The sequence below is a fragment of the Cornus florida genome, unplaced genomic scaffold (assembly GCF_030987335.1).
Source record: "Cornus florida cultivar Cherokee Brave unplaced genomic scaffold, ASM3098733v1 CherokeeBrave_3.0.0_Hap2_Chr11, whole genome shotgun sequence".
Taxonomy (NCBI): Eukaryota; Viridiplantae; Streptophyta; class Magnoliopsida; order Cornales; family Cornaceae; genus Cornus; species Cornus florida.
In genome coordinates, this window is record NW_026775581.1 from 86,154,521 (window position 1) to 86,168,266 (window position 13,746).

Consider the following 13,746-nt stretch of genomic DNA (forward strand, 5'->3'; position numbering starts at 1 on the left):
AAATTGGTTGGACTTTGCTGAATGCTATTTCCAACCTAAACTCTCGTACCCAACTTTAAAAAATACTCACAAATGTTCCTCACTCACTTACCTGTTCTAAATGATGTTCTCAACGGATTCAACGGTAAGAGGCACTTGTGCTTCAGCTCCAAAAGACCGAGACTCAAGATAAACAAAATTACAACTCGATCACCAAGTTTTGGCTCCGAAATTTGCCAATATACAAATTTATATCTCACATTGAGTCTGAAACTTGTGCGCGATCATAGCATTTTGGTTAGTTCTGACTAACTGATGTTTCAATCAAATAGGCTATCCAAGTACACACTATCATAATTTTTACCTCTTAGGTGCATTCTTGTTTTACCACCCATATCATCAATTCATCATCTATTACAATAGTCCCATGGGAGGTCATATTACTTTGACTCCATTTTTTCCTAGCAATTTTTTTGTAGTCATAAAAAATGAAAAAAATTCTATAGTACAAAACCTCTTTAATCACCAAAAAATTTGGCTTCAAAATATCCTCTTCGCTGGTATGAACATTTGAGGAAAAAGTTTTTGGTTTGAAGCTTTGTCGAAAGAAAGATATTCTCTTAAAGAGACTCTAGGAATCACCAATAACACGAGGGAAAAAAGAGGCAAATAATGATAAATAAAACATAAAACGATAAGAGATTTTTTATTTTTATTTTTATTTTTATGGTAATTTTTACAGGCTATCGAATTGCATGAACTGTTTTGGACTATCTAGTCATGTGATTTGCTGTTGGTTCTCATTTAATCATATCATAAGATTTTAACAACTATGCTTCATATTAAAAAAATAAAAAATAAAGAAGAAGTTGTTGAAGAAGAATAAGTTGTTTTGGCATTTCAAGCTACTTTATCATATTCAAATTTTTATATTTTTTTGCACCAAGATTTCTTTCTTTCCAGTAAGGTGTCAGATTCTGCAGGCTTGGGCTTTTCGTAACCATGCAACCTGCAGTAGAAAATGTGAACCTCTGCCTTTTCAGCTGACTCTTAAATTATCCAACTTTTATATTTTCCTACTAGAGTCTCCCAGTGTCTAGTGGCTGTCGATTTTCTGGCCATGATGGGCTGCATTAGTAATCCCTCTTATGCGGGCCTTTGCAGCCCCTTTTGGTATCACCTAAGAAGCACGGACACGGATACGGGACACGGATACGACACGACACGGACACAGCGACACGGCAAATCCAAAAAAATTAGGACACGGACACGGCAAATAGTATATATATATATATATATATATATCAGCATTAATAATTTAAAAAAAAAACACTGATATGTTTAGGTTGGAATATATATATATATCACTGATATGTTAGTATATATATATATCAGCATCTTTAGGGTAGTACAAAACAAAAAATAGAACATATCAGCATTAAAAATTAAAAAAAAAAAAAAAAATTAACATATCAGCATTAAAAATTTAAAAAAAAAATCCAGAAAAGTGTGTCCGAGCCGTGTCCGAGCTGTCCGAGCCGTGTCCGAGCTGTCTGAGCCGTGTCTGTGCCGTGTCCGAGCCGTGTCCAAGCCGTGTCCGAAAATAAAAAAAAATAAAAAAATTCCAGACACGTTTTTTGGCTTGTCCGACACGTGTCGGGGCGTGTCCGACGCGTGTCCGTGTCCGACACGTGTCGGACACGGATTCTTCGTCCATTTTGGAGTGTCCGTGCTTCTTAGGTACCGTATCACTCACTTGTTTTGTTTTAATTTCTATTTTTATTTAAACATTTTTTAATGCTTCAGATTTTAGCTTTGAGTGGATGGTCAAGGTCCACTGATTTTTTGGAAGGGTTTGTGTTAGTGTCGTGAAAGCCATCTGGAAGCTGTTGAGTTTTCACTGTCGAAAAAGATTTCTGCTGTTTTTAGAGCAGGTACTTGTCTATGGGTGTGTTGGCTGAGAGATTAAAATTATGAAAATTATTTTCAAATTATGGACAAGTTCAGCAAGTGCCACTTTTTCTTGGATTGTTCAAGAAGAGACTGCTCCATTCTAGGAGTATCTGTCATACCTTGTCTAGACACTTCCTATATTTGCTTCTGGCACTTCTAGAAACATCAGGAACACCCTGGAGCAGCTTACTTTTCTTTTCCTTTACCTAATAAATTTCTCACCTTACGGTTGGTTTTTACAAGCCAAGCATGCAACAAATAGCTTTTTAATATGAAAATTATATAATTTTTAAAAACAATAACTGAGAGTTGTAGTGGGTGTAATATTATTATTTGTCTGATATTTGTTGAACTCCATATTATACATTGTACAAGTGTTAATATGGCATTCAATTAATCAAAGTTAAAAGTTTTTCTTTTATAATATTTTATTCGTCTATACAAAGAAGGTAAACATTAATATATATTTCCATGTCCTTGTTGTATATATATGTATTTTGTTTTTTCAAATTTTCTGCATTCCCATGTCTGTATTAGGCGAGTGGGTTTGGCCTATCATAAGTAAAAAGAAAGTGCACCTTCTTTCTTTATTATGAGTCCTTTCATCTACATCTAACCTGAATTTTCTGGCTATGAGGTCCTTTAACATTTGCTTGTATTATATTCTTAATGTTGCACTGTTTAAGGTATCATCCATGAGATTTCAAGGTTCTAAATGTGATGACTGTGAGATGAAATTTATACTTGACGGTATATTTTTTTCAATAATTTTTCTCAGGATACTGGGGTATGTATCTTGTTGGTGTTCATTTGGGCAGCTATCTTTTCTTTGGAAGCCATTCAAATGCTATGTTGAGATCCTACAAATGGGCAATGATTAGAGTGTGGATTCTTACTCTTTCATTTTGGTATATCTTATTATTGCTTTAATTTTTTGTTATTACAATTTTTTCTGCCTGAATTTTTGATTGACTTCATTGTGAAGTGACTCCATTCCTGTGGCAATGCCGCAGGTTATTGACTATGTTTCTGGACAAGTATGTTGAAAGAGTTTCCCGTAGAATGGTAGGTTAATTATGTTTCGTTTATTAGAGAATGAAAATTTTATGGTAACAATGCTATTATGAAAAAAGAAATTAATTCTTTCTAATAACTATCAGTTGACCAGAACTAATTAAAATTCTTCTGCAGTGCAACCTGGCTTTTGTTACTCTTGTATTGGCTCTAAACCTTCAGGTCATTCTCATTTTCTTTTCTAATTCTATCAATATATGGATGTGATTGGGTATATCTATTTTTCATCCGTTTTAGAATTCATTATACTATTATTTGTGTACTTAATCATCAGTCAGATCTTGGTTTCTCATAACTTTTATTTACTATTATCAATAGTTTTTTAGTTTGTTCAAGTCTTTATAAGAGTTGGTGATTATCGACTGTTTATCGAGTTGTTGGACACTTCATTTATGTATACAGTTATTGCGAATTGTGATCATTTTACTGTTCTGCTGCCTTTTTCTTCTTTTTTTTTTTGTCAGATTCATATCTTTTTCCATTAACATAGCCACTTGACGTTGGGCAGAGTTCAAAAAGTTGTTTGTCTCGTTGTCTTGGTGTTATAAGGCGTGATTGTTTGGAGGTATCGGGGAAAGATGTTCCAAGCAAGTGCATTAATGTTAATAATGAAGTAGTCATTAACAGGGACAATCTAGCTAGTATTGGGATGATGTGTCTGAAGCTGGTACTGCATCACCAACAAAGGCAAGAAGGTGAGTAGTTTACTATTTAGAGAAGTGCAGGTCCATATTGAAGGGAAAGGGAGGTTGATAATTTGCCCTTATTAATTAGAAGAACTGCTCCTTATGGTCATTTTATAAACAAACTACTCCAAAAACTTGAGCTGTAGTGAGGGTGTAACTTAAGTATTTTTATGTCCTTTAACATGCCCCCTCAAGTGTGGCCCAACTCACAAAGCACTTGCATTAAATCTCATGAGGGTGAGTGCGATAATATACCATAATACCATATTTGGTACCAACCACTCAAAAGCTTAAGTTGTTAGAGAGGTCGTAACTCTAGTATTTTCCGAACTTCAGTGGGACTTTTCCTTATTGGGAAAGAGAGTGGGGTGGAACCTCTAGGATTTTATATTCTTTAGCATTCATAATTTGTGTAGCTTAAGTATTTTGAGTGTCGTTGCCTGCTTCAGTGGTTTAATTTAACACTTGAACATCAGCGCCATGGGTGTGAATTCGAGCCTCAGAGTAGTCACTTCGGGAAATATCAAATTTTAGGTTGTCTCGGGTCCTCCCTCCCCAAGACCATGCTGTATCGGGACCAGAATTACGTAAAGTCCCCGTTGTTTTAGCATTCATATCTCAAAGTAGTACTTTAAGAATGTGTTTCAGTTGTCAAGAATTGAGATGCAAAGAAAATGATCCAACCTTTGCAATAAGTTTCTAAGCACATGGAAATGCTCACTTGAGATATTTTATTCACTGCAAAAATTAGGTAACATGTGAGTTTTTAGTTGGATGGGCGAAGAAAGATGAAAAAAAGAAAAAGCAAAAGAAGATGAAAATAGGGTGGAAGGGTTAAAGCACCAAATTCGTAATTTGAAATTCTTTGTTTCAGTTCCTTCTAAATGCATGCCAACGGACGCTCCAATAAATCAATTTTGCTCAAATGTTGAAATTGGTTGGATGAGACAATGCTAGCAATCCAAAGGTTTTGACACAGCTATTAATTTAGTTACTACGAAACAGTCATTAGAGTGCAGATTGTGGGTTATGTGATGGCCTATAGTCTAAGAGTACATAAGATGTGGGTTGGACTCACTGTAGTAATTACTTGTTGGAGAGGTGAATAATCGAGCTAGATTGGAAAAAGGGCAGGGCATTGCATCTGGACTTAAGGCGTTCATGGTCTGGAGCCAACTTTTGCTTGGAGAAGATCTATTTTTGGTTGCTTCCAGATGTTTTCGGGGTGCTTGGAATGGAGAGGGCTGACAGAGGTTAGGGCCTGAATTGAAGAATTCAGAGAAGAGGCTACCTAGCTTGGCATTTCTCACTTCTGTTCTTCTACATATTCATGTATCTGCTGCTCATCATCCCTCTTACTTGGGTGAAAGAAGTAAAAACAGCAATAGAGAGGATAAGGAAAGAGCAGGGTGTCCATTTTGTTCAATGTTATTGTCTTCTTTTCTTTTTTCTTTCTTTCTTTGTTTTTTTTTCTTTTCTTTTCTTTTTCATGTTATTGTCACTGTTACTGCATTTGCTTATTGGAACTGTGTGGTCGTTTTTTCCTGTTTGTGCTCAATTGGAAATGGAGGTTTGTGTGCTAAGGCTAGCAAGCTTCTGTAGCACAAGTAAAAAAGAGCCTTGTTTGATATTGATACAACCCTTCCCATTGTGGATGCATCTAGAGTTTAAACATATATATTATAATTTGATACATAGCTAACACTTTACACTTGAAGATGTGTTCGACAAACTTTTAACTTCCCAATACATTCTTATACGATATATAAATGATTATAAAACAAAAATAGTAAGCATCGTATAAATATTAAAAAAAAAAAAAAAAACTAAAACCATTTATAGAAATTGAATTGGAATATAATGAGAATTTTAGTCAGGGCAGGAAGGTTTGAGGAAGGGGATAAAATGTAATTATATAACATGCCATGTGAATGAAGCAAAGCGATTTAAGAAAAGATTGTGAGACCTTTATCACTTTATTTTTCATCCGAACATAAAATCGAAAAAGATGAACTTGCCTTTAGATAATTTGGTTGTTCGATTGCTTTACGAGAACAGTCTCAAGGCTTTCTCTTCAATTGTGAAGGATACTTGAAGATCAAAGCATCTCTATGATGATCCTCCTTCTATTAGATTGTGGGTGTTGGAGAATGTGATGTTGGGATACTTGAAGATCAAAGTCCATCTCTATGATGATCCTCCTTCTATAAGTGACCTAGATTGTGGGTATTGGAGAATATGATGTTGTGGCCCGAATTAGGTGCCTGGTAGCGTTGCGACCCGACTGCTCGTTTGTTGAGCTTTAACCTATTTTTGCTTATGGGTCGTGGATCCAAATTAGTACTCTTTTGTAGCCTAATATATAAGGGCGTTTAGGGTTTGGAGTGGGTGTGAGAGAGACACTGAAATTCGTACTTGTTAGCATATATGATACCACGATTTATGGTATGACTTACCATAATAGCAGAGATTTGACTATGCATATAATAGCATATATGATACCACGATTTATGGTATGACTTACCATAATAGCAGAGATTTGACTATGCTATAGAATATGCCATAGAATATGCTTTAGAATAAGTTGTGATTTGATTTTGATTTGATTTAGTTTCCTTTCTTGTAATATGAGCATGTGCTCATTTTATCTATAAATACTAGAGCTGTGAATGAGTAATTCATATCATTCAAGCCTTTACGCAATTCTCTCCTTTCTCTTATTTTTATATTTCTACTTAGTATCAGAGCCAACACCTTTCCACACCTTTCAGCAGCCTTGCTACTTGTGCTACCTTAGGCTGTTTGTGACATCGTGTGATTTTGCCTACACATGTTTTTCTGTGTTGCTGTTTTGTGATCAAAAACAGGTATTTTTAAGTTTTACAATTTCTTTTTCACTCTTTTAGGGTTGGGTAAATTGGGATAGTTGGTTTCCAACACCTAGAAGGGCTTGTGTAAAAAAAAATTAGTCTACAAAGAGGTTCCGAATATTAAGAAGGAGGCTGTCTGGCTAAATGTAAGCGGACAGCGCTCCTTAAAAAAAGTATGTATTTGGATTTTTTGGGAATGGTCTGAGGAGACATTGTTTATGGTCCGAGAAGACGCTTTAATTTATTAATAGAATTTTTGGTGTTTTTTATTTTTTATTGTCGTGTGATAGATTATGGCAGATTCTGGGTCCTCGACTGTTAATTCTCTTGGCTCACGTTCTGTGGGTGGTGGTGCCATTTTTCCCACCAACTCATAAGAAAATTTAGGACTTCAAATCACCACAGTGAAGTTGGATGGTTCCAACTATTTGATTTGGACACAGTCTGCCAAGATGTTCATTGGTGGCAAAGGCAAGATTAGCTATATTACTGGTTCTGAGAACGAGCCAGCTGAGTCAGAGAAGGCATATCTACAGTGGTTTGCAGATAACGCTATGGTTATGTCTTGGCTAGTCAATTCGATGCAACCAAACATAGCGGTTGGCTATATGTTTATGAAGACTGCTAAGCAGATTTGTGATTTAGTTCAACACACTTATTCTCAGAGGCAGAATAATGCACGAATTTTCTAACTGGGGTGAGATATCACCAGGATTTCTCAGGTTGACTTGACAGTTTCAGGTTACATCGCCAAGCCTCGTGCTATTTGGGAGGAGATGTCATATTATGATTCCTTCCACTCTTGGAAGGATCCAGATGATGCAGTTTTATATGCAGGAATTGTGGAGAAGAATCGAGTGTTTCAGTTTCTTGCCGGGTTTAACGACGAGTTTGAGTATGCTCGTGTTCATTTATTGGGCTTATCTTCATTCCCTACTCTTGAGGATGCATACTCCTATGTGTTGTCAGATGAGAGCTGCCGGTCTCATCCATTAGGTGTTGCTTCTGTTGATCGTTCTGCTATGGCAGCTCGGGTTCCCAACCTTTCAGGAACTTCACCATCCCAGTGAGTTCAGAGCATTACCACCGGTCCTCCTCTAGGACGACAACGTGGACGGTGTGACCATTACGGAAAAATTGGTCACATCAAATCTCGTTGTTATGCTCTACATGGACGTCCACTGCAACAGAAACAACAACCTCGATCCTCTGCATATTCTGTTACACAACCAGTCTTGTTGTCAACTCCTGATAACCCTGCCTCTACATCTTCTGCCACAGTTACCTTGACTCAAGCTGATTTGGACAAGTTCAAGCAATTCTTCAACCAAATGGAGGCATCATCTCAACCAACCTCCACTTATGCCCACTCAGGTACTATTGTGTCTGCACATAGCGTATCTACATCTTCAACACCATGGATCATTGATTTTGGTGCTTCAGACAATATGACTGGTATGTCCTCACTCTTCCAATCTTATAGTATCTGCTCTGGTCAACGCAAGGTCCGCCTTGCGGATGGCTCTCCATCTTCCATTGCTGGGAAGGGTCACATATCAGTTACTCCTTCATTAACTTTGTCAAATACACTTCATGTTCCAAAGTTGACTATAAATCTTATTTCTGTTAGTAGCGTTACCAAACAATTAAATTGTAGTGTAACGTTCTTTCCCTCTCATTGTATTTTTCAGGATCTGGTGTCGAATCGGACGAGTGGTAATGGGCGTGAAGTGGACGGTTTATACCTGTTGGATGCTCCTTTGTCACCTTAAGCACATTCAGCTTCATTTTCTAATATTGTTTCATCTAATAAAGCCCAGCTTATGTGTTGGCATATACGTTTAGGACATATTTCTTTTGGTTATTTGAAACATTTATTTCCTTCCTTATTTTGTAACGTGGCAGTGTCAGATTTATCCTGTGAAACATGTCATATGGCTAAACATGTTTGTTCCAATTATCCTGCTAGTAGTAATAAATCTGCTTTAACACCTTTTGATCTTGTTCATTCAGATGTGTGGGGTCCTTGCTCGGTTACTTCTAGTCTTGGATATCGATATTTCGTGTTGTTCATTGATGATCACAGTCGTGTTAGTTGGGTTTATCTTATGAAAACCAAAAATGAGGTATACACCATTTTTAAAATTTTTATGACAATGGTTCAGACTCAATATGGTCGTACCATTAAAAAATTCCGATCTGACCAGGGTACTGAGTACACTTATGGGGAGGTACAACGGTTATGTACAAAATTTGGGATTGAGCATCAGATGGCTAATGTTAAAACTCCTCAACAGAATGATCGTTCTGAGAGAAAGAATTGCCACATCCTTGACTTAGCCAGAGCAATCTGCATTGGCATGAATGTTCCCCAGTCTTTTTGGGGAGATGCAGTTCTTACCGCTTTTTACATCATTAATAGGACTCTTTTTAGGATTCTTAACTTTGCAGCCCCACTCTCAATCTTACATCCCAATTCATCTCTTTTTTTTATTCCTCCGCAAGTTTTCGGGTGTATGTGCTTTGTTCAGCAGTTGGGGCAAACTCGTACAAAACTTGACCCCAAGGCTTTAAAGTGTGTGTTTTTAGGCTATTCTCACTCTCAAAAAGGTTATAGGTGTTACCATCCTCCCAGTCGTCGGCGATTTATATCCATGGATGTTTCTTTCTTTGAACATACACCATACTATAGTGGTTTAGTTGGTTCTCAGAGTGAATGGTTCCCATTGAATATAATGGATGATCACCTTCTTCCGTCTTCAACTCCTCTACCATTACCTGTTTCTTCTTCTATGATTCCTCCTCGTGATACCCTTCCAGCAGGGGGAATTGTTCCTTTTTCACAGGTTTATAGTTGGAGACCACAAGTACAAGCTTCTACTCCCATGATCGACTGCCCTGTTCCTTCGGCACCAACTCCGCCTTCTCAAGCTATTGTTTCGCTTGATGATTGTCCCATTGCTCTTCGAAAGGGTAAACGTTCTTTTACGTACCTTATTTCTAATTTTGTTTTTGATTATGCTCTCTCACCCTCCTATTGGAGTTTTCTTGTTTCTATTGCCTAGGTCCCTGTTCCTTCTAGTGTTGCAGATGCACTAGCACAACCTCAATGGCGTGATGCTATGACAGAAGAACTACAAGCACTTGAGAAAAATCAGACTTGGGACATGGAATTGCTTCCTATTGGACGAAAGGCTGTGGGTTGTCGTTGGGTGTTTACAGTTAAGCATAATCCAGATGGGTCAGTTGCTCGTTACAAGGCCCGATTGGTTGCCAAGGGTTATGCTCAGACTTATGGCATAGATTATCAGGAGACTTTTGCCCCTGTTGCCAAGATGAATACCATCTGTGTATTATTTTCCGTTGCTGCAATTCGATCTTGGCCTTTATTTCAGTTAGATGTCAAGAATGCCTTTCTTAATGGTGATTTGTAGGAGGAGGTATACATGGTTCCTCCTCCGGGCTTTCGTTTTCCTGCTCATTCTGGTATGGTATGTCGTCTTCGTCGTTCTCTGTATGGCCTCAAGCAGTCTCCTCAAGCTTGGTCTGATCGCTTTGGCACTGCTATGCTCAAGTTTGGTTTCCATTAAAGTGCAGCTGATCATACCTTGTTTTTACGTCATTCAGGCGGTAAAACAATTGCTCTCATTGTGTATGTCGATGATATTATTCTTATCGGCGATGATACTACCGGAATTCATGAGGTTAAGAGCTATCTTGGCCGTCAGTTTGAGATTAAGGATCTTGGTCCCCTACGGTACTTCTTGGGCATTGAGGTGGCTCGCTCTAAGACTAGCATTTTCATCTCTCAACGCAAGTATGTTCTTGACTTGCTTTCTGCTTTTAGTCAGCTTGGCGCTCGTCCTGCTGATACTTCGATTGAGCAGAATCATCGGTTGGCTGATTCTTAGGGGGAGTTATTCTCAGATATTAGTCAGTATCAACGACTTGTGGGGAAGCTCATCTATTTATCCATGACTCGACCTGACATTGCTTATGCCGTGAGTGTTGTGAGTCAATTCATGCACTCTCCTCGTGCCCCACACCTTGATGCAGCTATTCGGATCCTTCGCTACTTAAAAGGGTGTCTAGGCCGTGGTATTTTGTTTGTCAATCATAGTCACTTACGTGTTGAGGCTTGGACAGATGCTGATTATGCAGGATCAATTTCAGATAGGAGGTCTACTTCAGGTTATTGTACCATTATTGGTGGTAACTTGGTTACTTGGCGCAGTAAGAAGCAGGATGTTGTCTCTCGATCTAGTGCAGAGGCAGAGTATAGGGCTATGGCTCTTGGGGTAGGTGAGTTGCTTTGGTTGAAAACCTTGATGACAGACTTGTGCCTTCCAGTGTCGCTTCCATTCTCTCTCTACTGCGACAACAAGTCTGCCATTAGCATAGCAGCAAATCCCGTTCAGCATGACAGGACTAAGCATATAGAGGTGGACCGTCACTTCATTCGAGAGAAGATCATCTCTGGTCAAATTTGCACTCCATTTGTCACAAGCTCTCAGCAGCTTGCAGACATTCTTACAAAGGGCGTCAGCAAGATTGTGTTTGAGAATGCATTGTCCAAGTTGGGCGTTTCAGATATCCACGCACCAACTTGAGGGAGAGTATCAGTATATATGATACCATGATTTATGGTATGACTTACGGTATGACTTACTATAATAGCAGAGATTTGACTATGCATATAATAGCATATATGATACCACGATTTATGGTATGACTTACCATAATAGCAGAGATTTGACTATGCTATAGAATATGTCATAGAATATGCTTTAGAATAAGTTGTGATTTGATTTTGATTTGATTTAGTTTCCTTTCTTGTAATATGAGCATGTGCTCATTTTATCTATAAATATTAGAGCTGTGAATGAGTAATTCATATCATTCAAGACTTTACGCAATTCTCTCCTTTTTCTCCTTTTTATATTTCTACTGTACTGAATTGAGAGTGGGGGGTTGAAAACTTGGAATATCTGATTTTACATTATAGTGAAGACTTTCGCCGGATCTCCACTATGGACGTAGGCTTTGCCGAACCACGTATAAATCTTTGTGTTGTTTATGTGGTTTGTTTATTTTTCTGTCGTGTTTCGTAATTGTTGCTTGGTTCGCTGCGTTTGTTGTAACAGAGAAAATTATTATAGGAACCCTTAAATTACTCCTTGACAGAATATTGATATGAGAAGAATATCATAGGAGTGATTTTAGCCTATGATAGATTATTGATTGGAGTGATTTTGGGATTAATTTTAAGACTCTATCAATGTATTTTTCATATTTATCACTTGTATTCTTTCACCTATAAATAAAGGTGATCAATGTATACAAAAAAATTAGAGAGAATGTAATGAAACAGATGTAACCCTTTGGGCTTTGTGTGTCATAAATGTAAGCCTTAGTGATTGAACCACGTTATATCCTTTTGTTCTTCATTTTATATTCCTCTCTTCAATTTCTCCATATATCTCTATATATCATCTTATGTTCAAAAAACAAAAATGTTCACAATTATCAAAAAGGAAAAAAAAATGTTCACATTCAGTCTTTTCTTTTGTACCTAAAAATTTGACCTTTAGCAAGTTCTTGAGGATAGAGATAAGATATAGTAACAACAGTTAGGGTGGAGACGGGGATATTAGTGTTTCTTTGTGCTAGCTCCACTTGGATATGGATATTTTGGTTATCTCATAACCCTATTCCAGTCCAATTAATTGCCAACTTTACTGGGTCCCTTGGGATTCAAAAAGAGACTCAGCCAAGACACGGTCGGTTACCCAAGGACTCAAACAAGGATCCGCTGAGTCTCATGTGATTCCAGTTCTCACTGCTATATCATGAATGAGTAGGTATAGACCTTGTTAATTGGACGGTGTATTTCAGGCCAAAGTGTTTGAAGTTCGTGGATGCTCCATCTTTTTATTGATGAAGAGCACGAAGCTCTTTTCTTATGTTATTGATCAGTAAGCTATTTGTCCTTTTTCAGTGAAAACCCCAAAATGGAATTTGTTGGAAGGGATTGCCTTTTCAAGTGACTAATTGGGGGGACATGTTTTTATATGGGCAGAAGACCAGATTGTTATGGGAGAGTTCCTGCAGCTGATTGGTTATTAATTTGAGGAATGTATGAATTATGGTACCATAAAGGGGAAATTTCGTCCCATTTGAAGCTCTCTTATCATTTGTATCCCCTTGTTCGAGTATATTATTTGAGCTTATTGCTATGTGCTTAGGTTGTCCACGTTAATTGGAATAGTTTTGTAATTGTTGTGGATTTCGACAGTCTTGCGAAGATGCCTTCCCATCAAAAAGTTTGCTAATTTTGCAGATATTAGCTATACTAATGCTTTCTGCCTACATTGGTGGACCAAAAATTTCCACGCTGGAAGAAGCTTTTAACAAGAATTTACTAGGATCGTTTTTGCTGGTGAATTCAATATCCTATTAATTTCTTTACTTCGTAAATACGTTGTTCCTCTCATGAGCTCAGGATACTAATTTTATATGTTCCACCTTAAATCCATGCAGGCAAACATGCTCACAGGAATGGTAAACTTGTGTTTTGATACCCTGTCTGCATCCCCCATCTCATCCCTTGCTATCTTGCTTGGCTATGCATTTACTTTATCTGCTATTGTTGGATTAGCAGATTTTTACCGCATTAAGTTAAAATTTTGGTAGAATGGGCCTATAGTCTATTGTATTAAAATTAATGTTGAAGTACAATTTGTTGATGCAATCCAATGATTTTGTTACAATAATTGTTCATGGATCAGAAGTGTCCTTGTCAAATATGCTGTTGAAGGCAATATCTTTTCTTTTTGTTGAATATCTGGTTAACATACCATTGCCAAGATCATTTGCTTTATATTAGACAATATGCATATTGGTATTAGGCACACACATTGACATTCACATGCATTTGTTTGTATCTTGGCCTATGCCCCCATCTGCACATGGATTCATAAAACACTTGAACTGTGGTGTACATGTTTTCTGTACGTTGTGTTTGCCTTTTTAACTCAATAACATAGACAGTACCAGAGACTGAAGGAAGTTGAATCTATTGGCCAATTGGTACTGGGGTGACACCATGACAGAGAAAATGAAGATGAGATTTGTATGTATTGTGCATTTAGTAGATATATGATTGCTAATATGTACTTTCCAAG

At 37.5% G+C, this 13,746-nt stretch overlaps 1 protein-coding gene across 6 annotated transcripts in view; it reads left to right on the forward strand.

Annotated features, from left to right (window-relative positions):
- Positions 1 to 13,403, forward strand: part of LOC132283848 (uncharacterized protein At4g17910) — a 52,303-nt gene extending 38,900 nt beyond the window's left edge. For 5 of the 6 annotated variants that reach the window (XM_059785877.1, XM_059785879.1, XM_059785878.1 and 2 more), the window contains exons 13-17: positions 2,711 to 2,840; positions 2,946 to 2,997; positions 3,124 to 3,168; positions 12,903 to 13,001; positions 13,103 to 13,403. In XM_059785877.1, coding sequence (XP_059641860.1) covers positions 2,711 to 2,840; positions 2,946 to 2,997; positions 3,124 to 3,168; positions 12,903 to 13,001; positions 13,103 to 13,255 — 479 coding nt within the window. In that variant the 3' untranslated portion in view covers positions 13,256 to 13,403. Of the gene's footprint in view, positions 1 to 2,710; positions 2,841 to 2,945; positions 2,998 to 3,123; positions 3,169 to 8,253; positions 8,554 to 12,902; positions 13,002 to 13,102 lie in introns of those variants that run through there. The other variant, XM_059785881.1, reaches the window with a different exon arrangement.
- The last annotated feature ends 343 nt before the right edge of the window (positions 13,404 to 13,746 follow it).